Genomic DNA, 26,608 nt, shown 5'->3' on the forward strand with positions numbered 1-26,608 from the left:
TTTCGCTCCGAATCATAGAATTGGACCAGATTCCATGCCAACTTCCTCAGAATTTAGAAATGTCTAATGATACTCATTCCACTCCTTTCAAAAGCACTGTTGTCTGCTGTTAGTAATGAGATTCTGTAAGAGGCTGGGCAGACTCCTGCATTCGGTAGCAGGTTAGGTATACGGCTCCCAAGATCTGACTTCCGAGATTCAAGTCTGAAACACCTTTTATCAGGTGTGTTGAGATGGATTTGTACAATAAGCCTCAATGTTTTAAAAGGCAAAGACTTAGTTTGGCTATTTCAGATTTGACTCCATTTTTCTAAATATATTGACTTTCTCAACTTTATCCAGAAATTGAAGTTTAGAAAACCATTACTCATAGATTACCCCGAGGTCCGACACACCTAGACTCATCTTCATGAGTGTACAAGTGCACACCTCAGAGGAGATGACAGAGTTTGACTCCTTCTATTCCCCCAGAAGATTAACTTAGTGACAGATGAACTAAGTATTTTAAGGAAAGGCTCACTTCACATTATGGATTAAACTAACACAACAGAAGCCCACTCTGAGTGTGAAAAGAAGAACAAATGCTGGATTATTTTACAGCTACTCTACTAAGGCCTATTTTACACTGCAGAATACATCCAATATTCTTAATCATAAACACACACAGCTAAGAGAGGGGGAAAAAAAAAAAAACTTGAACCCCATAAGCCAAAAATAACCTGCTTCTACTAACCTCAGGTACTAGGCACATCCCAGGATACAGTACAGCACGGAGGAGGAAGAGGGAAAGACTCAGACTCTCCATGTGTCAAGCTCTTTTAGAGCTGAAGACCATTCCCTGTTGTAATCTGAAGCTGCTAAAGTCACTAAAATAATACAACAGTACTTTATACAACCTAATGACAAAAGAAACATTTTTTGCTCCTTACCAAGGTTTATAAGGCTCATATTACTGGTATACTGTATCTTAAAGTGATAAAATAAAACAAGGCATGGTAAAGACTGCTTTATTGGTGGCAGCTAATACAAGTCAATAAATATTGATCCCCAAAGAACTCAGTTACGTATCAGATTACTGGTCCACAGAGAGCTGAATGGAATTGACCCAACTGATTGCTGGGAGGATAAACTCAAGTCAATCCTGCTTCTTGGGAAATGAAGCCACAGCCAGTTCATACATGGCATATGCCGTTCCTGAAAAATGAGAAGAAACAAAATAAGAACTTAAGAAATCTTGAGGTTTAAATGTATAAACTCAATATTCCAGCTAAAAAGTTGTAAGGTAAAGGCAATCTTGGTATTAAGACTACTTTTATGAGAACATACAAAAGTATTTTGATAGATGCTGGCAAAATTTAACATATATATATATACAAACACACTTAATGTCATTTCAATATTAGTTAACTTGTATAGCAAGTGTTAGACACAGGAAAATAATGTATTCCCTAACTTAATGGCATGGAAAAATTTTAAATAAGTTAAGAATATATAACCTAAGATTGCCTGAGAAATGCTAAGAATGATTCAAAAGCCAAAGAAGGACAAATATCCAAAGCCTTCCCTGAAGTGTATCATCAATATAAAACCAAGGAGGAGTGACATATAATTTTTAAATAATCAAATCTATAAGTAAGAATTTCTAATTCAGGACTTTACCTTAATAAAGCCCAAATGTCACTCTCTGGTTGTCCATAAACACCCCTTCACTACATCAACTCAAGTCAAAGAAGGCACCTTGGCACAAGCAAGGGGACTTTGTGATTAGGGTTTAAATATCAGCTATTCCACAAAGAAGTGATATTATCTTGAGTAATTAACATAACCCCTTCATGGACCACAGCCTGGTCTCAGCGAAGGGGCTTAATGAATCTATGAGCCAAGCCACGCACAGCCACCCAAGATACATGGGTCATAATGAAGAGTTCTAACAAAACGGAGTCCACTAGAGGAGGAAATGGCAAACTACTTCAGTATTCTTGCCTCCACCATGAGGGGAGCCTGGTGTGCTGCAGTCCATGGGGTTGCAAGGAGTCAGACAGGACTTAGCGACTAAACAACAAAATTAACGTAACTTCATCTTTAAAAGGAGGATACATTACAGACTTAATACAAAGGTTATAGAAACCCATGTATGTGGCTTTCCTATCAACAGAACGAGCACACAGTAATCACTAATATTATGTTCCCTTCTCCTCTATAGAGGAATCATTCAAATTCCTAACTCTGCTCCTAGAATACCAATTTGTGATATTCCAATCACAAATACCAATTTGTGATTGCTAATACTGAATAATGGACCCACCCAATTCACAGAAAAAATATCAAAGCGCTTTACATGTAGTGAAAAAAGGACTGTGTTGCACAAGGTTTTATTTCCATCATAAATACGTATGTACATGGTTTACATGTAAAGTGTGTTTCTATTATGCATCACAGTCAAAATACCTAAGAACCCCTGTTACAGGAGACGGGCTGTAGCAGCTATCTTTGACTCCTCCAAAGGCCTGCACAGCCACCAGAGGCACGCTCCAAAAGCCACCTCTATCACAAGAGAATCATCAAACTTCACTGGCTTATGTTTTTTTAAGACACTAAATTGTTCTTATACAATGTGTATCAATCATCTTCTTGAGTCATTGTATGGGAAGCAATTAAGACCACAGGTTCTGGGGACAGACTGCCTGTGTTAAAACACTGGCATAGTGAGAGCAATGACGTTGTTAGCTATCCCTACTATGACTTTGCTATAGAGCAAGCATTCCACCAACTTACCACCAACTGTAAGAATCATGGTGGCTCTATACAGGAGGGCATCAGCTATCCCACCCTTCAGATGCACTGGAATTCCATTATCCTCCTAGGATAAATAATAATAATTATTACATGTGTTATTAGCTTCCAACTAAATGAAAAAGATTAATCCATTCATATGAAAGTAAGTGGCTTCTTAGACACCTGGAACTGAAATATTTTAAATATCAAAATTAAAAAGGACTGTAAGTTTCCTGATTCTTTCTCTACTGCAACTACTTTTAAAATAAAAACTACTTTTAAAATAAAAGTTAATTTCAGATCTAAAAAAGATGCTCTTTTCAAGGAAAATATAAACAGTAAAGCTGTGAAAATATATTAAGTTCATCAATTTTAAAAATGCAGTAATCATCAAACTTTACATTTGGTTATAGGGATCTTCCTTCCCTTAAAAAATGGGGAGATTATTTTGGTTTATAACCCTAAATTACATCTTTAGTCCCCCTGTGCAGCACCTGGCATATAATAGATATTTTATACATCTATTAAGTATGTTTGATCTATCACACTATTTTTCACTCAATACTTATCTTAAAAACCACTGTTAGTCCATTTAAACCACTTTGTTCCTTTTAATGGCTACATAGCATTTCACTGTGTAAGAAGTGTCATAATTAGCCAATCCTTTATTAATGTGTGTTTAGGTTGGGATTTTTTTATATTAAAATCCCATAATGAATAATAGCCTATTTCCCAATTTTATATATTTATGCTACTATTCTGTAGGAAAGATCCTTTTTGTGTGTGTGTGTAATTTTCTACTTTTTGGTCACACCTCACGGCATGTGGGATCTTAAGTTTCCCAACCAGGGATCCAACCCATGCTTTCTGCATTGGAAGTGCAGTTTTAACTCTGGACTGTCAGCAAATTGCCTATGTAGCAAAGATTTTTAAAATGGGAGTCCTGGATCATAGCATATGTAATTTGTTTCTAATGATACTTTCAAACACCCTGTAAAATTTCTATACCAATACTACAACCTGGCATGTATCAATGTACTGTATAAGAATGTACATATCTCCCATACCTGGCTATCATAACCTATTTTAAATCTTCTAAAGTTTTGACAATCAATCAGGGGGTAAGAGTAGCAACTTGTCATTTTAATTTGCATTTCTTACTGATTTATAGCTCTCTGTATAATAAGGATATTGACTTTTCGTTAATTTTAAAACTTCTCTCTCAATTTGTCACTTAGCTCTTGTAACCACAGAACATTTGAAATTTTCATGTCACCAAACCGTGCAATTTTTCTCCTTTACAGCTTCTAGGCTTTGTAAAGACTTTCTTAGCATGGCTCCTAAGATTAAACCTGATTGTGGTAATCATTCACGGATATATTAAATGTAACAATGTACACCTTAAGTAAAAATCAGGTACAACCTAAACGCATACAATTTTTACTTGTCAAACAAACATACCTCAGTAAAACTGGAAAAAATTCTCCTATATTATCTTTTAGGTTTTTTTTGAGGGAGAAGTATTTACATCTAAAATTAATCTTTTAATATAAAATATAGAAGGGATGTAACTTTACTGTCTTCATAAGAGCCAGCCAGTTTTTCCAGTATCAATTTACTGTATCCTTTCCCCACTAATATGAAATACACCTTTAACATGTATCAAGTTTCCATGCATGTATTTGTTCTACTTCCGAGCTCCTTCTATCTGTCCACTACTGTGCAACTACCCCGAAGAGTACCGACACAAGGTGACCCCTCCAAAAGAAAGTGTCTTGACCTTTACCCTTCCCCCCTCATTTCCTCTGCTGTCTCAAAGGCCTCCTGGTTATAGCAAATGCCCGGTTAGCTATCAATAGGCAGTTTCTTATTATTCTTTTGCTAACACAGCAGGATTGCTAACAAACAGATTTACCTCCTACCTCCAACTTTCAGTAATCTAATTTTACAAGTAACACCTATAAAATACTTCAATACCTGAAACAGCTTTTGTTTCTCTGGAACCTTATTTTCAAACTGCCTGCGTGAAGAAGTACTTATGGTCCTCTTAGCAATCTGACGGAGAGCCTGAAATTTAAAAATCCATTATGTTAGACTTAGGGCTTAAAGAAACCCTTAACCATTTCTAATCTTCAGTACTACAGAAAAGTGAAACTTACAGTTAAAACATATCTGATTCGTCAATAACAAAGCTATACACAAGCACTGAGGTTTTCCTCTGTTTCCTGTCCATTGCATTTTACATTGCATTCTGAATTACCAAATACATTCAAGAAGTAATTCATGTAGATTTTGAGCGAAAAAAATTATGACCTTTACCTGAACTGAACCAGTAACAATATATGAGGAAAACATACTGATACATAGATATTATTATAAAAATAAACAATGGTTACAAAAGAACACTAGAATCAAAGTTTTTTATTTAATACTGTACCAGATTATTAAAAACCTATTAGTTGGTATTAAATAAACTGGCATGATTCCTATTTAATTAAAATGTTTCCCTCATTACATTTTTCCTCAAAAATCAACAGGGTATAAATCTTTTACGAGAGACTTGCGTTACATATCCAGTTGGATTAAAACAACAAATGTGCACTCCATTTTCTAAAATAAATAATATATTGAGAAGATCAAGTCTTACTGGATAATTACCAAAGAAAACGACCACCGTTACATTTTCCTTTTCTTTCTCAAAATTCGGGGAAACTATTTCACATGCTCAACGTCGGTGGAGGGATAAAGGACACTGCGGTAAACCGCCTGGTGATAGCAACACGACCCTTCGGCCATGAATGCTCCTAAAGTCCCACCCAAAACTGAATAGATTGTTTTCAAACTACCTTTTGACACCCATAAAGCCTACAACCACTGAAACTCAAACCTTTCATTATCAGAGGATGTATCTTTCCGAGGCTTCCGGGTATCAGAAACTTCCCACCTGGACCCTCAAGACCAGGGGTGGCGACTAAGAGCCCCAGGCGTATGTAACGCACAACCTTCTGGCCTCCTCCCAGGCTTCTCCTCTCCCTACATCTATCCAGCACAGCTTGGGGCGAGAGGGATGCACGGAAGGGAAGGAAGGTCAAGCGAAAAGGACACCAACCAAGGTGACTTCCGAAGCCGCCCTCTCCCTTCCTTCCCAGGGGTTTTCCGTCCTGACTCTCCAACCTCCGCTCCCAACCCTCCCGCCCTACATCACAATGGCTAGCCGAGAAGCTCCTCACCAGAAGATTCCGTAGCATCTTGGCTCAGTTACTACCCACCAACCGCGACAACTGACCACCAGCAACGAGAACGCCCCACGCTGGAACCGGAACTACCGTCTGGCCTTGCGCAAGCGCCTGGAACCCAAATAGTTCCGGGCGGAGGCGGGGCCGGCGCTCCTAACCATAGAGAGCAAAAGAAAAGAGAGGGCGGCCCGCTGGCTGAGGCCGCTCTAGGCGACTGGCTGTCTCTGCGCCTCGGCCTCTTCCTTGAGCGGCAGAATGGTCCAGGAGCTGAGGCTGGGGAGACACAGACGACTTTTGAGACCAGAGAGGCAAGCAGTGAGGAGTTACGTCCTCTTTTTAACTAGCTTAGATAAAATTAATATGAGGCCAGGCTATGAAAGAAAATTAGTTTGTGTATTTTGAACAAGAAGCCGTAGAACTCTGAGCAACCTGGTTTGGCTGGATAAAATACGAAACAAAAAGGGTTAACTCCTCTTACACGGATACAGTTTTGTTTTTTTTTTTCTCCACTGTCGTGAGACCGTTACTGTTCCTTGAGCTGAGCATGCGCCGTGCAGAGCTGCGTCGGGATACCAGTTTTTATCTTCCTCTACCTTTGGATGCTGCAGAACTCCCCATTCATGAAACTCTCCCACAGGGTCGCGAAGTTGTGGAAACTGTTCGCTTGTTTCTCTGAGTCTGGGAGAACGCTGAGAACAGGGGGAAATTTTAATTGGGGGGCCAGAAACGAGAGAGCAAATTTAGACTCTTGGGGCTTGCTGCCTCAGGCTGGCCGGGCACGTTCCGTGATTGGACTTGCTAAGCACAGATAGCAGTCCTGCTTAAATAACCCCACATGACAAGTACCCACCCCCAAGTGGCTATAAATATAAAAACAGCTACCCCATACTACAATAAATATGTCCACCTTTTCACAAACATAATTATTCCATTGTCATTTCAAAAAGAAAGCTGATGATATATGGGGTCAGCTAGGTGAAACATGTAGATAAAATAACTGAAATTCCTTCTAGTCTTTAGGGTTAGAGCCAAGTTACTTGTTCCCAGTTCTTTTCCTCACAAATTTTAATACCCAATTATTTATTAATTTGTATATTTATAAACTATGAATAACCAATTCATCTATTGCCTAGATTGGGGCTGAAACGACCTGGTTTATTCTCCACTCTGAATTATGCACTGTAATCAAGTACTTGAACATAATTACCAGGGGCCAAGGAAAGTTATGACCAACCTAGATAGCATATTCCAAAGCAGAGACATTACTTTGCCAACAAAGGTCCGTCTAGTCAAGGCTGTGGTTTTTCCAGTGGTCATGTATGGATGTGAGAGTTGGACTGTGAAGAAAGCTGAGCACCGAAGAATTGATGCTTCTGAACTGTGGTGTTGGAGAAGACTCTTGAGAGTCCCTTGGACTGCAAGGAGATCCAACCAGTCCATTCTAAAGGACATCAGTCCTGGGTGTTCTTTGGAAGGAATGATGCTAAAGCTGAAACTCCAGTACTTTGGCTACCTCATGCAAAGAGTTGACTCACTGGAAAAAACTCTGATGCTGGGAGGGATTGGGGGCAGGAGGAGAAGGGGACAACAGAAGATGAAATGGCTGGATGGCGTCACCGACTCGATGAACGTGAGTTTGAGTCAACTCCGGGAGTTGGTGATGGACAGGGAGGCCTGGCGTACTGCGATTCATGGGTCGCAAAGAGTCGGACACAACTGAGCGACTGAACCGAACTGAACTGAACAGCTGGGGCATAGCGATTTTTTAATGGATTGTCTATAATTTGTAACTGTTAAAGTTGTATATGCTCTTATGTTTTCTCCATTTAGCCAACTGGATAGTAATTAAGAACAGAGATCATGTGAATTTCTTACCATTCCCCTGGGATTGCTTAAAGGCGGTAACCTACTAGCCAGCAATGAATTAATGACATATCGCTAAAGGTCGGATATGACTGAGCGACTTCACTTTCACTTTTCACTTTCATGCACTGGAGAAGGAAATGGCAACCCACTCCAGTGTTCTTGCCTGGAGAATCCCAGGAACGGGGGAGCCTGGTGGGCTGCCGTCTATGGGGTCACACAGAGTCGGACACGACTGAAGCGACTTAGCAGCAGCAGATTAGCAGATTTACAGTTTTGTCCAAAAAGAACCAAAGGAGCACATAAAATAGATTTTAAAGTAGATGTAGTTCCTTATATTCACGTCATTACAATTTCCCCCTTATTAAATCATCATTCCATGAGCATATAAACACATTCCCAAATTAAATCTCGTAGGAGTTCAGTTACAATAACATTTCTCTTCTCCACCATAAAACAGATTTCCTTATACTTTTTTCCCTTCCACTCCTAATGTTTAAACTGTATCAATTTTCCTCTTTTCCATCTATTGGCTACATTTAACACAGTAGATCATTCCCTCACAGTATCTCTTCAATTTTTACTTTGGAAATAAATCATATAGTAATACAGTATTAACGTGTATAGTTCGAAAGTTGATCCCAATGAGACTCTCACGCTCCTCCTTCAGTGGTTCTATTTCAGAAGCTGCCACTACTAGTTTCCTTTCTTTGATCCTCATCCTCTCTCAATTTCTGAATTTCAGATTACAACTTCTACATTCATCCCTCTTGTGATTTCATCCAATGCCATGTAACATCATTTGTGTGCAGGCAGCTTTCCAATCTGACTTTGCCCTTGCACTCCAGACATCCCTACTGTCTAATGGGCATCTCAAACTTAACAAAACTGAATTCTTTCTACTCCTTATTTCTAAGCTTTCTCTGTAATTTTACATCAAGCCCCAAACTTGGGCTTTTTTCTATCATATCCTGTAACTAATCCATTAGAATATCCCACTGGCTGCACTTATGAATCTGACCACTTCTTGTATCTCCACAGCTACCACCACTCCAGGCCAAGTCAGCATCTATTGCTTGCATTACTGCAAAAAAAAAAAAAACCTTTTTAAACGGTTTCCCTGCTTCTACTGTTCCACTCAGTCTTCCACTCAGTCTATCTTCCACACAGCCATGATCCTTTTAAGGACTTAAATTAGATAGTGACTCTGCTTAAAACTTTTTCTTCACTGCTGTATCCCCAGCACCTAGAATTGGCATGTTAGAAAACACTCAGTAAATACTGGTTAAGTGAATAGTACACTGTACAAAACAGCAAATTCATTTTACTGAGTATAGAAATTCACAAATCTTAATACTTGTACTCCTTTTAATCATTTTTCAGTCCCAGGGTCCCTCACTCATCATCCCCTTGGCTCTGTAAACTGACTTTCCTGACAGAAAAACACAGCTGAAATTTGTCTGGGTGCCTGCTACTGCTAAGTCGCTTCAGTCGTGTCCGACTCTGTGCGACCCCATAGACGGCAGCCCACCAGGCTCCCCCATCCCTGGGATTCTCCAGGCAAGAACACTGGAGTGGGTTGCCATTTCCTTCTCCAATGCAGGAAAGTGAAAAGTGAACGTGAAGTCACTCAGTCGTGTTCGACTCTGTGCGACCCCATGGACTGCCGCCTACCAGGCTCCTCCGTCCATGGGATTTTCCAGGCAAGAGTACTGGAGTGGGGTTCCATTGCCTGGGTGCCTATCAAACTTTAGTTTTCCCAGGCACACTTGAAATTTGTTACCTGATTTGTTAAGTTCATTCTCTGAAGCAGAATATTTATTTTCAAAATAGGTTCTTTTCCAAAACATCAGTTTGGGGTTCTTTTGTAATATCAGAAAATTATTAGAAATGGCTCTTTCATTGAAAATCTTTCCTTCTGAGAACTCTAGAACTTCATAAGAGAACTGGCAGTATGCCATTTAGATATGTGGAAAATCTGAGGTGGGTAATGGTTAATTTTACTTTTGCTGTAAGATACCTTTGTGGATGTAGATGTGAACATACTAAATGAAAAAATTTCACAGTTACTGAGGCAAAGTTACCAAATCACAGTTAACTCAATCTTCCTTTTTCTTAAAAAAAAAAAAAAAATCACACTTAATTTCATCCTGCCTAGAACTCCTCTACATAAAAAGCAGAGGAAAGCCAGAATAGAGTGTTGTGTGATTGGGATGTATTTTAACTCTGGAATCACCCTTAAACCACTTAAAGCTTTACAAAAATAATGTAGCAGAATGGCTTCAAGTGAAGTTTAATGTATTAAAAACTACTAGCTTGATAAAAGATAGATATAATTTCATATTTTCTTTATTACATAGGAATCAGGAAACATTTGACTATCTCAACTACTGTATTATTTTATTATTAAATAATTTCTCTAACTGCAAGCTACAGTCTCTTCATCATCAAAGTTAGGGATTGGGCTAATGATCTTTATCCTTGGATCTAAAATCCTATGTATGAAAAATACTTTCATAAAACCACAATATAAGTTCACTCCTGTTGAACAATTTGTTTACTACCCCCGATAAGTTATTATTATTATGAAGGTAACACTTTGTGATGTGCTCATGGGATAACTTTAAACCCCCAACCTTTAATAATTACAAAGATAATACACACATAAGAGTAAATTATGATGCAGACAGAATGACTCTCTGGTAACTGATACAGGGTTGCTACGGGAAACTCAAGGAAAGTTGTGTTCATTAGGAATGTTTTTAAAAGGCTGAATTTTAGCAAGGTCTGGTAGAATTAAATGGGGTAAAGATTAAAAGTCATTCCACACTTAGGGCAAGAACATGATTAATAACAGGTATAATAATCATCAAGCATATAATCTACTACAGGAACTGTAAAACAGAGGCCTGGATGGGAGTGAAAATAGAAAAAAAAATATTACAAGTTAAGAACCTGGAAGTTAGAACCTAGATCTGTCATTAAATAGTAATCTCTCTCTCTCTCTCTCGTTGCTAAGTCGTGTCTGACTCTTACAACCACATGGACTGTAGCCTGTCAGGCTCCTCTATCCATGGGATTCTCCAAGCAAGAATACTGGAGTGGGCTGCCATTTCCTTCTTCAGGGGATCTTCCCGACCCAGGATCTCCTGCATTGCAGGCAGATTCTTCACCGACTAGGCTATGAGGGAAGCCCTGAATAGTAATATGAAGGAAGGCAAATGTCTCTATTTATACCTGTTTATCTGTAAAATAGAGATACTAGTACCCATCATCAAGTGGCTGTGAAGATTAAATGATACAATTCAGTAAATGTGAGCTATTACCACGGGAGGAAATGCTGGCAAGGAGATATGGGTCAACAGAGAAAGTATCCAGGTAGAAGGCACAGCAGATGCAAGGTGAAGAAAAGATGGTGAACAGATCTCTTGGGGAACGGCATGCAAGTAGTTTGGTTTGGTAGGACAGATGGAAACGTGAGGCAATAGTGGAAGATGGGAGGTTTTTAATGATGAGTTTTAGATTTTATTCTGAAGGTGTTTGGGCCATTTAAAGGTTTAAATGGCAAATGCTTTAGAATCAACTCTATTTCAAGATCATTCTGGTAGTAGTAAAAAGGCTGGATTGGATATGAGTTACTAGGACAGAGAGACCATTAGCAGGCACTTGAAGGGAATTGCTACCCAGTCCAGTAGTCTTGCCTGGAGAATCCCCATGGACAGAGGAGCATGGCAGGCTACAGTCCAAGGGGTCAGAGAGTCAGACACGACTAAGGGACTGACACATTACAGTAATCCAAGAAATCCAAACAAAACCTGACGTCAGCAGCAAGAGAGATGGAGCTAAAGGAATGTAGGTTAGAAGATGGGTTAGAGAGTCAACAATGAGGAAGCACCTTCAAAAATCAACAGAATGTAGTGATTTATCAGACTGGGAAGTTGGGGAGGTGAGCAGATTTCTGGTTTAACTCATAAGATGGTTGCTCATACCATTCACCACATCGAGTAATGTTAAGAGAAAGCCCAGGCTAGGATGGGATGGGCTCAGCTGATTTGACAAAAAGTTGTTCACTGAGTGCCATTTTTCTATACTTTGTGCTAAATGCTTATCATCTATCACTTGCCTTATTCTTCAAATCAAAATCTGTCAAGTGGTATTAAAATCCCCATTTTACTGGCAAGGAAATGATAAGTCAATGATTTAGGAGATTAAATTATCTGAAGATACAGTTTATATATTTAAGAGCCAGGTCAGCCTGATTCTAAAAACTGTATTATTCTACAGGATCTTTCAGATGCAGATAGTGAAGAGGCCACAGTGCAATAGTGGGGCGAAAGGCTAGCTGAAGACAGTATTAAAATATAATTTCCCTTTTACAAGCTTTGTTGTGAAAAAGGGAAGACAATACAACCCAGGGATTATTTTAGCCCACTGATTCAACTGTTATTTGACATGTACTTGTAAAGCTATTTTTTTCTGCGTTTCTTGTCAACAAAGGACAAGAAATGCAGAAAGCGGCATATCAGTCTTCACGGTAAAAGTGGTGTACGGTGAGTTCAGTCTTCTTCCACATCACCGTTTCATAGAAAAGCCTGTGAAGTACAGATAAGCTCACATTAATTTAAAAACACAATAAAATCACCAAAATGTACTTCCAGGTGGTTCCAGTTTAAGACAGTGGATTGGCCCAAAAAGTCTGTCAACTCCAATAAAATGAAAGAAAAGGAACTGAAAGAGATATTTTTAGATACATCACCTTAGATGAATCTCAAAGGCATTATGCTGAATAAAATAAGCAAGCTTCAAAAGGTTACATATGAATACATTTATGACATTTCAGGAGACAAAACTATGGGGGTGGAAAAAAGATCAGTGGTTGCCTGGGTTCATGGGTGGAGGAAAGGGTGACTATAACGCTGTACAGTAGAAAGGAGACAGGATTGTGGTACTGCTCTGTATTCTAAGATGGTTACCCAAATCTATACATGTGTTAAAATTCACAAAACTGTACAAGAACGAAAAGTAATGATTATTGTATGACAGTCTAAAGAATATTTAAAAAAATACAGCCTAAAATGATGGAGAGTAAAAAGGAGACAATAACAGAAATCAATTTCAACAGGTTTCTGGAAAACAGAAAGGAGATGGAATATGGCTGAGCAGGACAGAGGGAGCCAGCATCTACAGGGACTGCAAGGGGACGGATCCCACTGAGAAGCACGCTCATGGGCTCCAAAACCCGAGAAGCTCAGACTTGGAAGCAGAACTTACAGCAGAGTGGAGTCAAGGGACCGGCCTGAAAATGAGTAGCTGAAAACTGTATACAACAGAATGGTCCGATCCCCAACATCTCCACCCGTCTGCCTCTTGACAGATACCACCTCTCACCTCCGTCGTGTCTCCCACAGGCAGAAGACGAGAGAATTTTTATCTGGAAAAAGTAATGGGAGACAACTAGGTGGACAGCATATACAAAGGGACAGGTATAGCAGAAGTATGTGAAGTGGAAACAGAAACTGAGGGGGAAGACAAGGCAGAAGAAGCAGAAAGTTCAGAGCAGTAAGAGACAGATCCTCTTTCAACCCTTCCTTTTGCAGAAGACTAGAGAATTCATCCCTAGAAAAACTGAACAGTCCCACAGAAAAGGCCTCCAGCCAAAGGACTGGCTCCCTGACAGTCATTCCCTAATGCAGCACTTCTCAAAATTCAATCTACCTACAGTTGCTGACCTGCCAACCATTTATTACTTGTCTAAGCATTTTATCATAAGCGGCAGTTCTGAGTAGCACTATGCTGGGGAGGCCATCACTGGCCAAGCACTAGCCCACAAACAAAGAGCTTTGAATAAGTTTTTGGGGTCCACTCATACACAATAGATTGCTCAGACTAGCCAGAAATGGGAGGAAATTCACTTACATAAAAACTGAAAATAGCTCCAGTAAACAAGAGAGTAAATTAGGCCCCAGCAGATCCAGCACAGGAGGGCGCAATGAGAGCATGGAGTAACAGCTGTGTAGCTCACCAAAAAATCACCAGCACAGACTGGCAGAGAAGGACGACTGCAGGACAGACCTTCCTAGTAAAAACAGGGAATCGGGTTATCTGATATTTGGAGACAAAATCCATCAAAAGATCAGCAATGAGAACATGATGGACCTGCCAGAAAAGCTAGAAAAATTTTAAGACAGGCTTCCAGAAAGTTATGTAAATGTTAAAAAGTAGAATGATTATTAATTCTGGGAAAAATAAAGTGTACAAAGTATAATCTTGGCACTCTCCTTTGCTCTACTGTATACAGTATTTTTAAAGTCATAATTAAACAATAGTTAATGTGTTTATTAAATATTATAACTATATAGTAGGAGAAGGGGAGATATGTGTGTTAGCTAAATCGTCAGTAATAGCATCAAGAAGACAATAAGGTCTCAAGTTATTCAATCAAGCAATAGTAGAATAGGCATGTTATTTAGATACACCAAGATAAATACCAAAAGTAACAACTTTTGAAGTCAAAGTGATCACCTCTAGAAAAGCTGGAGCAGGTACTGCTGTTTTTCATCTTAATGCCTTCAGATATTTTTTTAACTGTGTACATTAGTTTGATAAATTTTAGATATATAAAAGGAAATAAGGTCACCATGGTCTGACTCGATTTTAGACATATTTATTCTGAAATTTCAAATGACATTAGGGGAAATATAATTTTTATGTTTACTGAAGGGCATGGACAAGAAACCAGCTCTAATACACTTTGCTAGATTATCCAAATACTACATTTATGCATCAAATTCTCCTTGAAACAGCACTTCCTTACTCCCTCCATCCTCCCCTCAAAATAGCCATGTTCACAAAGAACAGAATTCTGCAGCTTAACCAGCACAGGATGACAGAGTAACGCGAAGGCAGTGTTCCCATGAAGACAGGAGATGAGAGGCTTAGCAGCAACCATTAGGCGTACCTCTCAGCCGCTCCTCTTTCCTAGTCTGGCTTTTCATTTCTTATGCCACCCCCCCACCTTGTTCATTATTTTCATCGCCCTTGTCTCCCTACCAGTTTTTCATTTTCTATTTACCAAAAATTTCCCTCGCTCTAATACCAAATCTAGCCTGTCTGCCTATAACTGAGGTTATACTCTGACCACTTCCTAAGGAGAAAAGATGCTGCTCAGTAGTGTAGATATATCTTGCAATTAATGCTGTTAGAGTGACTAATACACATACAGATGGCAATCAAATCTAGGCATGGAAATGTTAAAACCTGGACTCATTGAGCTTGGGCTAAAATTTAGAGCTAAATATTAACAACAATACTGGGGCACTGTTATTTTAGCAAGACACTTAAACATAGCAAAATTAATATTTTTCATTTTTATTAATACAGAATATACTAACAGTAAGTTATCTTTCAATATAATCAAGCTTACAAATAAACTGTTACTAACCAATAAACAAATAATAGTCACTTGACTCTTCTCTTGGTTGAATAATTCTCTATTAGGTAGTACAGTTATTTTTACCAATTTATTTTTAAACTGCTTTATGATTTCAAAGAAATTTCTTAGTCTTTACATATTAAATAATTCCATCAATTGGGAACTTCATATATCACAATTATTTCCAGCAAGTTAATGTATTCTTCAATGCCTTCTACTCAACCTAGTTGTCTTAAAATGCATTCTGATTCTTTGAAAGCTGAGTATGACATTGGTGTTTCCAAAAGTGAGCATAAAGCCCATAAGAAAGAAATGTTTTCCTTCCTTCCCCCAGTCACAGAGGCCATATGAGTGTTCCACATTCTTCGTATTTAGCAACAGGAATCCCTTACAACTCAAATGGCAGCAGACAAGGGAGAACTTAGGCCATCAATGTATTTGTAAAAACAGATAAAACTCCAAATATATTTTAAGATTCCATCTTCACCACAGATGACAAAAGGTTGGAGAGGCTCTTCGACTTTTCTGTAGCGGCAATCCTGGTCCCCCAGTTAGAAAAAGAGATGCAGGATGGCAGTCAGTCCTTCTTAAACAGCACAAACTCAACCTGCAAATACTGGCAGAAGCCCTCTCCCCTACTGATATATCCCAGAAAATACACTGCCATGTGCAAGAGGGTCAATTATCAGAATAAATAACCATATTCTGAACGACTGACAAAAACATAGTTTTACACAAAGAATACCCTATGCACTCAGAAACTTCAGGATAACCAAACATTAAGTACTTCATGCAAGTAATATTCTGTTAAGTATGAACCACAAGTTCTTTTAACTGAATTTCATATTGTACAAAACTTAAGTGTGGCACATTTCTACTATTACCATTACATTATTTTTTTTTAAAAATGTAGTCAAAATTGATACATTACACAGACCTTTTGATTTAACATATAACCAAAGGAAACCATTACAAACTCTTAATTCAAACAGGCATTTTTCTATACAAACATATGAGTTATTTCAGTTTAAAAAAAATAGCCATTTCAATGCAGTTAAGCCACCTCTGATTAAGACATACATTTCATGCATGTGAAAAAATAAGTTTACATTCAAGAATCAGTTCCATAGCAAACAAATTACAGCATTTATTCAAGAAGGAATATTAAAAATAATTCCAGTTAATAGAAAATAAAATAACTTCAAGCATATATATTATAATTTACCGTGTACATACTCCGAAATCTCCAGAATTTAATTAGGAAATTTAAAGAATTTCTTTTGAAAGTACGTCTGAGAAAAACCAACCAAAACAATTGGTGCCATAACTAAAGAGAATGTCCGTACACATCCACATTTGACCTACATGTAAAAACTGGATGAAATATAGAGGAAATAAAGGTTACTGTTTTCTAAAACCTCAGAAATATAATATTAGTACTTAGGTCAAAACACTTACCTGCAAATTAAAAACAGCTTGAGGTATTTCCAATGCTGAAGCAAATTTCTGAATGTTAAATACCACAAGAATGAAACAGTCTCCTTTGAACATTTATACCTGGTTTATAGTTGAGACAGAAGACAAGGTCTGCCAAGAAGTTTTCCCCTCTCACCTATATTCTTGGATCCCTGATGAAGTGTAAGCTTCAAGGGAAATGGTCACGTGTAAAAACAGCAAGATGAGTTTCCTGACTGCAACATCTTAGCCAAAATGGGAAGTGGAATTTTAAATTCTCCTGAGACCCACCTGACCTCTTCAGACACGAGCATTAATTCCTATGCTAGCCAGGTTAAGCATGTCCTTTGAAATCAAATCTAAGCTTGACAATTGTACTGGATAAGCTGAATACAGGAATCACCTCAACAAAGATGGTACTTTAAGCCTTTACACACGACACATGAAAATGATGAAGTGTTTTATTTAGATTTGGTCTTCATCTTTTTGTAACTCTGGATCCTGAAAGGTTAGCAAGTCGTTATACTCATACATCTTGTAATCCCGTTCTTCACACAACAGGCACACATATACAGTATCATATGTCAATATATTATCATCAACACAGCATAAACATATAAGCAGCAGACGCATTTCACATGAAAGAGGCTCTATGCATCACACAGCCTGTCCCAACAAAAAAGAAACATCATAATGCCATTTCAACAGTTACAGTGTTGATATGATCAGTATAGCTAATCTGTTTTATACCCGTCATATATTTTCATAAGTCATCCATAAGGAAGAAGCAGAAGACAAAGACTGCTTTTTAAAAAATGTTATGTGCCAACTTCAAAAATGACATACTAACCAGAACATCAGCATTTGAAAGCTAGGTTGAATAGGACTGGCCTTGATGCACATGCAGTAAATTTGTTTTCAGAATATAAAATTAAATGGTAATGTCAGCAGTATTACTACTGTTTCTATATTTATGATTAATTACTAGCAGTACAACTCCCAGAAGAAAGGAGATGGATCCAATAGTGATGTAAGCAATCCCCAAAAATGGATTTTTTCCTCCCATCCATGAAATGGTGCTCAAGATCATCCGCTTCCGTCCATCAAATGAATGTACAGGGTAATCTGAAGAGTGTATAGGAAGACATCCATGTCTTGTTACTTGGTGTTTAAAATATAACTTAAGTTGGCATTTAATTCCTTGTAATTCATTGGTATAATTCTATGATAGATACCTTACTCATATGTTCTAAATCACAAAATAATTATACAATTATTACCCTAAAGGATTGATTTCACAAACTGTTAGTAGTAGAAGCCAATATAGTTTACAAGCAAAAGCAACTAAATTTAAGAGTTATGTAATTTCTCAGATATTTCTGTTCTCATTACACAGAAGGGGTAAAAGGCCTGTAATGTGAAAAAAAAATATTTCAGATAAACAGCAATGAAACCCATAGAGGAAAACGAGGTTGACAGACCAGGAGAAACAGGAAGAATGAAGGGACTGGGGCACTTTTTGAGCAATGAGCTCAAAACGCATGTGTAGCAAGAGTGTCGTTCTGAGAAGGTGGAAGGACGCAGCACAAGACAAAAAGCATGGCACTGAAGTTTTATATGGCGGACTTGGAGCAATGAGAAAACTCAGTGTGACACAGAGTCAATGGCTAAAACAGAGTGGAAATGAAGGAAGAAATGGGACATCAACATACTGGATGAGCTACATCCATGGACAAATTCCAGGATTCTGGCAAGAGTTAGGGCAGAGAAGAAGACAGAACTAAGTCCCTAAGCTAAAGGTTCACAACTTCTTCAGACGCATCTTTTGAGTCAAGTGTGAGAGTTCCCATCTGTTTCTCCAGCTTCTGTAGCTCCCCAGCCTGGAAGACAGGCCCTGTGACTCCAATGGGAGGCTCAGCTCTACTAGTTCTTAAATCAATCGCAACCCAAGCCAGGAATGATTATGAGTTCTAACTAACCCAATACTCTATGGGATGTGGTATCAAATCACCCAAGCTAGTCTCTCAATATCCCAACTCTAAAAAGGGGGCTTATACCTTAATTCTAATATCTAGTTTCCACCTTAGACTCAGTTTTGATAATCAACCCTTGATGTTTTGCAGGTCTCATTTCTGTCTTACTGATTTTCAAAAGACTACATTTCTCCTAACAGTTTTCTTGGTGCAGATTATCTGTCAACTAAGAAACCCTGCAGAGAAGGCAATGGCACCCCACTCCAGCACTCTTGCCTGGAAAATCCCATGGACGGAGGAGCCTAGTAGGCTACAGTCCATGGGGTGGCTAAGAGTCGGACACGACTGAGCGACTTCACTATCACTTTTCACTTTCATGCATTGGAGAAGGAAATGGCAACCCACTCCAGTGTTCTTGCCTGGAGAATCCCAGGGACGGGGGAGCCTGGTAGGCTACTGTCTATGGGGTCGCAGAGAGTCGGACACGACTGAAGTGACTTAACGTAACGTAAGAAACCCTGAGTGCTCCAAAGCCTTCCCTTTCTTGTGCTGTAGGCTGCAGGCTGCCCTCTACTTTGGCTACAGCCTCAAGATTATTCTCTCTGCTGCTGCTGCTAAGTCGCTTCAGTCGTGTCCGACTCTGTGTGACCCCACAGACGGCAGCCCACCAGGCTCCGCCATCCCTGGGATCCTCCAGGCAAGAACACTGGAGTGGGCTGCCATTTCCTTCTCCAATTATTCTCTCTACCAGCACCTAAATTTAGTCTGTTTGTCTAAAACTGCTGCTATGTAGGCAGAGTTTCAAAAACTTGGACACTTTCAGTCTGTCACTATCAGGTCACGCTCAGGTGTGTGTTGAGGTGTAAAATCAAACCACTAAGGATCCAAATAGATCTTTACTTTGAAATGAGGTCTATTAATTCAACCATTTATTAATCTAAACTGAAAATATGTATTTATAGCTAATTTGGGTTCAGTTCAGTCGCTCAGTCGTGCCCGACTCTTTGCGACCCCATGAATCATAATTTGGGTTATGAAAAATCAAAAATGTAAGATCATCAGCAAACACTTAAATGCTAATATCTGAGCTATTTTCATCCATGATATATACAAGCAATGGGCTAGAGATTAAATAAAAGTTAGTGCCCAATATTTCTAGCTTAGAAAAGACTCTGCACCCAGGCTGATATGGACAGGTCTGACTACTTGATTGAACCAGCCAGGGGTGCAGCCTACAGTTGTGGTTGATGGTAAAGTCAACAGCCTTTGGAGTCAGCAGCTTGATTCCGAATCCCAATTTTTCTACTACTTGTGTAATCTCAGATAAGTTATTTAAAGGCTCTGTGTTCCTGTATTCTTGTCTACAATATGGAGATGATTCACAATGCTTGAAATAAATAATATATGCAGAGTATTTAATATAACTGACATAGAGTTAGGATGAAATAAATGGTATTTATCAGCACTTAAAAGTCTGCCTAAATTATTAAGGTAGAACAATACAGCTAATGATAAAAATGCTTTGGTACTGTAAAAAGAATCATTATAAATAATTATGTTGATATGAAGTAACACATTCATTAATTTTTAATATCTAAAAAAATTTTTGAAAAAAAAAAATATTGAAACAGCCCACTACCACCAATACTTATTTGCTAAGCACTAGGTATACTTACTAGCCTTTGTATTAAACTCAATCTCTCTTGTAAAAATATCTAACTTATTAATAAATCTAGCACTACATTTTAAATACTTTACTAAGTAATATGGGAACCCCTGATCACTTTTTCACCAAATAAGATGCTTGAATTCTAGTCCAAAGTATATAAAAATTAAATATGTTTCTGGAAGAAACAAGTTAAAAGAGACTTTCTCATACATATACACATACTCTTACAAAAATGCAGTGAACAAAACTAAAGTACAAAGTAGCATGCCACATAACAGACAAAGTTGGACTATACTCCTTTCAAATTCTTTGAATCTGTGTACATGGCCAAAAAAGGATACTGTATGTGATATTCAAATAGTATCGTCCAGCTGGTAATGTTGGATGTAAATCATTTTTCCGCTCTATAAGACGATATAACTTACGAAAAGTAGGTAATGCTGCAGTACGCATCCAAACAATAAAATCCTCATTTATGAAGCCATTATTATCTTCGTCAGAATCCAACATGTAAACTGGTTTAACCCAGTTTACTGGCTTTGTTGTGCCTTAAACAGGAGAGATGGGAGTGGAATGGGGAGACAAAATATTCCGTTTTATTAAGAGTTTCAATAAAAAGTCATACTCTGATAAAACAAAGATACACAATATGAATATTTTCCCTACGTGCAAAAATAGAAATATAGTCATATTCTAAGTCTTAAAATCTAAAGAGAAATCAATTCCTCACATAAAACCTTAACAAATAATTACAAAGATTTGACTGATATCTCAAGAGATTACTAAAAGTAGGCTACTGAGTATGTACCAAAAGGCAGATGACTTAATGCAAAGATGTAATGGTAAGAAACATTACATTATGGAATAAAGGAGGCAAAGAAAAAAAAATTTGGACTTATAAATTTTAAATAAATACTTGTTTAAAATAAACTTTGTTACAACTTTAAAAGATTATAGCTGAAACACATAAGAAAATACCAGAGAAATTCAAGATGAACAGTATATGTTTCCTTTAGAATTTTAAAACGTTAGAAAATGCTACATATTTTCCCTAACTTGACAGGAAGAAAAGTTGTTTTTAAAAAACCATAAACTTTTTTAAGATCCTGAAGACAGAAAATTTTAGGTATTTCATTAAAATACCTAGATTATGTTTTAAGCGATAACAGTAATACTTTACCTTTGAATCGTTCTTCTAAGGGATCTGTTCCAGGGGGATTTCTGAATTTTACATTTTTATCTGTCCACCAAGCAATACCTTTCTTTTTCAAAGGAATAGGCGTAAGATCAGATGCATTGCCAACCTGAAACAATTCTAGTGTATCTGGACACAAGAAAAGAGAGATATTACTAAACATCTACTGAAAATCCACAGTAACAGCTTTACTCCATGAGAAATGAGGATCTGGTATTTGCTCCCCAAAGCAGTTTTAACAAAGCAGGCACATGATGTGCATCTGCTCTTGGTTATTTACATGTGAATTAACTATGGTAACTTTGTGATCCTAGATGAACTTGCCTTCCCTCAATACAGTTCCAAGTCATTTTCCTACATGGCTAGCTGATATGTGGTAAGGTCAAATGTTTTAATATTAACACAAATAAAACAAGTTGCAAGGTAAATCTGCCTCTCCTATTCTTTAAAAAAAAAACACACATTGCTAAATAGCTTCTAGCTTAACCAAATTCTATATCTGCACTGTTCAACATGGTAATCCCTGGCTATATTGCTACAGAGCTCTTGAAATTAATGCCTGTCCAAATGAATATGTTTTGTAAGGATATAATATACATCAAAGATTTTATATAAAAAATTAGTATATAAAATATCTCACTAATAACTATATACTGAACATCACTTACATGCTGAAATGATAATATCTGGGGCATACTGAGTTTAATAAAATATTATTAAAGTTAATTTAACTTGGTTTTATTGTTTTTAATGTGACTATCAGAAAACTTAAAATTATATACATGTCTCACATTTATGGTTCATATTATATTCATATCAGACAGTGCTGTAGCCCCTTTTTAGTGGTATAAGTATTCAAAGTTAGTTTATCATATGTGAAACCAGAAGTAGCAGACTGTCTCTGCTTCTTTCTTCTCAGAGACATAAATTCTTAAAATATAAGAATTCACAAAAGAAAGTCATAAAGCATTCCAATATCCCACTGCAAAACTAATATTATGTATTTATCTTAAAGCTGTTGAATTTTACAATTTCATGTTCCTGTTCAGTTGCTAAGTCCATTCTTGTCTCTGTAAGATTATACAAATATTCCTAACTATAGCATAATATATATAATCTTTGTTTATCTCTATATCATACCATTAAACATGCTGTTGGCTATAGCCCCACAAGGAGCAATTGGTTTGTCTTCATTTCTTCGATAAGGCTCACACTCCTTACTGGGATTCTGATATTCAAAAGGAAAGAAGAGAGATATTATTACCCAGGCCTCTGAGAGAACTATCAGCTAGCCCTAGTTACTGATTAAAAATTCAATGCCTACATATTTCTTATTTGCAATGCATACAGAGTGTCATACTAGAGACAGATTATAAACAATACCACATTTAACTATGCAAAATATATTCCTTAATATTATTGCTTTCTAACATTTGCACATATTTTGTTACACAGATACATGTCAAAAAGAAATTTTAAAACATCTTCATACCAACACAGAAATCGTAACTACAAACAGTTTTCGACCCAAGAAAAATTAAGAAGCCATCTATCGTCAATCCAGCTATAACGTAATGAAGGGAATCTTAAACTGGAAGTAAGACTGGAGCTTCTAGTTCCAACTAATGTACTGTGTAACTTCAGGCAAGTCCCTTGATTTATCTGGGCCTGACTTACAAAAAGAACATGTTCAACTAGATAATTTCAAATTCTGTAGTTTGGAGTTAAATCCCCAAATTAAATCCTGTGGAAAGAAGGAAGGCAGAGCAGGGAAGAGAGTTGGCTGACTGGAGAGAAGGAAGGAAAAGAAGTCCCAGAATATAGCAGTCTTCTCTAAATTGTGCATCCAGGTTAAAGAAAACAAACATGTTGGTAAGGCAAACAGCAATACACCTGTCCTCCAGATTCAGTTTTGATTTAGTCCCTAGTGAAGATCTCAAGGAAACATGTAATTTGTAGTTAATCTAGAGATTCTACCAAGTCTAACATGAGGTATATGTCTGAGTTATTCTGTAATTCCAAGGCCACATTAGGCCATGTCTCAAAACACATAAACAAAGCAAGATAGTCTCAGTTTGAAATTAACTAGAACCTAGCATCCTAGGGCTACTCCACTATCGCCAATGTTGTCTTATATCTACATTCTCATTGGAAAAAGAACTACAGGAGTGAAAAAGACAGGAGAAGATTAAAGAAATGTGGCAGGGAATCTCATAAAGTCTCCTTAATATTTGACTTCTCAGCTTTTCAGTCCCTATGCCATCTACATTCATAAAGTTATTCTAAGGCCATGAAGATAAACAATATATAATTAGCCTATTATTATTTGACTGTTTTGATGAAAACTGTGATTTCAAGGAAAAAAGGTAAATAAACTCTCAGTGTGACATATATATATTGTAACCACTAAACTCTTGGGGGGCAAGGGAGGGAGTGGAATAGCAACTTCATTTAGAAAACCAGCAAAGAGAGGAGATGGTGGACTTGAGTCCTGAAGAACTGTCTTCTAGCTACTAAATTACTGAAGAAGGTTTAAAAGAAAGGAAATATTCACAACCTAGTCATCAGGTACTGAACTAAGCAATGTTACATACTTGTAGTAACTGCCTTAGAAAAACCATTTACTGAGTACCTAACATGTACCACATACCATGAAAGGTGCTAGAAAGGGATAAATGAAAGAAAAAAAAGTCTCTGCTTTTCAGCAGCTCACAATGTAACAAGGGAAACAAACCCAAACACAACCAACTATAATATGAAATGAGAGCCATGACAAAAGCGTCTATATTTATTCCATATATATTTATTAAATGCCTCTCATGTGTTAGGCACTGTAGAGGTACTTGGTACATGGTGATTAAAGAAAGTCATGCTCCCTGCTCTCATGGGCTTGCAGTATGGTTGGGAAGACAGAAGATAAGTAAATAAATGATACGGGGAAGTCTTTCTCATCAAAGTTAAGACCTGAAGAAAGTAGGAGACAGCCACGTGAAGAACATGTAGAAGAGAGCCTGAAGCAAAGAGAACAGTACACGCCATTTAGAAAGAACCTGGTATCTCTGAGAAAGTCAAGGGGGAACGTAGTTAAGAGTATGGGCAATAAAGAAAACGATAAGACCGGAGCGTCGTGCACAGCTCAGATCATCCTGAGTGAACAAACCACTGAAAGGTTTTAGGCAGAGAAATGGTATTCATGTTTTTTTAAAGATCACTCTAGCAGTTACGTAGAACTGCTGGAACGGCCTGGAAAGGAAGACAGAGAGTGGATGATATGGGGAGACTGTGTTAAGTAAAGTATGAAATGAAGTATGAACACAGTATGAATGAAGTACACACAGAAAGAAGTTATTTTGCATCCAGAGACACTAAACAGCAGGCCTGAGATGAGGGGACCTCCAGGAAAAGAGTAAAAACCACAATCTAGACAAATGAAATGTAAATGTCAAAATGGGCAGATTACGTGTGTCACCAGGCATAGTTCAGTTCAGTCGCTCAGTCGTGTCCGACGCTTTGCGACCCCATGAATCGCAGCACGCCAGGCCTCCCTGTCCATCACCAGCTCCCGGAGTTCACTGAGACTCACATCCACATAGTCAGTGATGCCATCCAGCCATCTCATCCTCTGTCGTCCCCTTCTCCTCCTGCCCCCAATCCCTCCCAGCATCAGAGTCTTTTCCAATGTGTCAACTCTTCACATGAGGTGGCCAAAGTACTGGAGTTTCAGCTTTAGCATCATTCCTTCCAAAGAAATCCCAGAGCTGATCTCCTTCAGAATGGACTGGTATATGGCCCAGGGCAGCCAAGCCAAAGGTACATTAAGGATAGAATATAAAACCAAAAAGGCCAGAGTGGTAGGCTGACATCAGATTGTGAAGGGCCTTACATACAATTTTAAGTAACTTAGACTTCAATCTGTTTATTCTGAACATCTTTAAAATTTTTGAGAGCCATCTGGTCTTAAGTCATATATTTTGGTCTAGTCCAGGGGTCAATAAATGATAGGCTGCAAACCAAATTCAGCCCAGGACCTGTTTTTGTAAATAAAGCTTCACTGGAACACAGCTACACCCATTCACTTAAGTACTGTCTATGGCTGCCTTCGTTCTAAAATGGCAGAGCTGAGTAGCTGCAATGGACTACATGACCTGCAAAGCTGAAAATGTTTACTATTGGCCCTTTACAGAAAAAAATCCTAAGTTTAGTTGAAAAACTTTGCTTGAAGATCGGAAGAAAAGAATCTCAGTTTCTTTTGTCCTCTGTGAAGAGTGTATCTACATAAAAGAACTGTAAATAAACCACCACTTCTGGGTCTTTCAACACACACCCAATCTATGATCCCAATCGACAAATTCTGAGTACCTGGTGTGTCTCACGGAACATCACCTTCTCTGGACTTGTGGATCTAACAACATAAACCCCCACATGGACTGCAAACTATTACAGACCTAACTGGAATCTTTAATAAACTTATTATTTCTTAAAATCCCAAACATCAGGAAATAGCAATAAAACTGGGAAGGATAACCAAGGGCAATTATACATTTACCAGGACCATTCTGGTCCCAATATGGTTCTAAGATGCATTCTAACAGTCACTGTTTTAAGAGATCCTTAAATTACTGTGGGACTCCTAAGGCTTGCTGCACTGGCAGCAATAATATAAAATACCTGGGCACCAACCACTACTATGGAAAGCTGAACAACAGTCAGGAACCCAAGATCACCTAGTCCACAGGTTGCCAAACCGGGCTGAGCATCACAAGGGGAGCTTGTTAAAAACAGACATTTTAGAGCTCCAACCCTGTAGACGTAGACATGAAAGACTTAGAATTCTGGACTCTCTATTTTCAAAAAGCTCCTCAGACAGTTTTTCAGTAACCCACCCCCTTTGGATTTTAGTACTTAGGTGTCCCACAGGGTAAAAGGAAATGGCAACCCACTCCAGTGTTCTTGCTTGGAGAATCCCAGGGATGGGGGAGCCTGGTGGGCTGCCGTCTATGGGGTCACACA

General features: G+C 38.1%; 2 protein-coding genes and 1 long non-coding RNA gene across 3 annotated transcripts in view; 1 reads left to right on the forward strand and 2 right to left on the reverse strand.

Annotated features, from left to right (window-relative positions):
* Positions 1–991: 991 nt before the first annotated feature.
* COX7A2 (cytochrome c oxidase subunit 7A2) lies at positions 992–6,102 on the reverse strand. Its single transcript, NM_175807.1, is given in 4 exon segments — positions 992–1,194; positions 2,776–2,860; positions 4,753–4,842; positions 6,006–6,102. Coding segments are annotated over 4 exon segments (252 nt in total). The 5' UTR covers positions 6,024–6,102; the 3' UTR covers positions 992–1,135.
* An 88-nt stretch (positions 6,103–6,190) lies between these two features.
* Positions 6,191–14,139, forward strand: LOC132346197 (uncharacterized). The gene is made up of 2 exons (XR_009495957.1): positions 6,191–7,641; positions 12,997–14,139. It is a non-coding gene; the product is annotated as an uncharacterized lncRNA (long non-coding RNA).
* Positions 14,140–17,208: 3,069 nt separating this feature from the next.
* TMEM30A (transmembrane protein 30A) overlaps positions 17,209–26,608 on the reverse strand; it is a 43,603-nt gene continuing 34,203 nt past the window's right edge. The window contains exons 4-7 of the mRNA NM_001075223.1: positions 22,739–22,826; positions 21,584–21,727; positions 20,745–20,951; positions 17,209–17,886 (exon numbers count right to left, since the gene is read on the reverse strand). Coding sequence (NP_001068691.1) covers positions 17,693–17,886; positions 20,745–20,951; positions 21,584–21,727; positions 22,739–22,826 — 633 coding nt within the window. The 3' untranslated portion in view covers positions 17,209–17,692. The remainder of the gene's footprint in view (positions 17,887–20,744; positions 20,952–21,583; positions 21,728–22,738; positions 22,827–26,608) is intronic.

Source organism: Bos taurus, chromosome 9, assembly GCF_002263795.3.
Source record: "Bos taurus isolate L1 Dominette 01449 registration number 42190680 breed Hereford chromosome 9, ARS-UCD2.0, whole genome shotgun sequence".
Lineage (NCBI taxonomy): Eukaryota > Metazoa > Chordata > Mammalia > Artiodactyla > Bovidae > Bos > Bos taurus.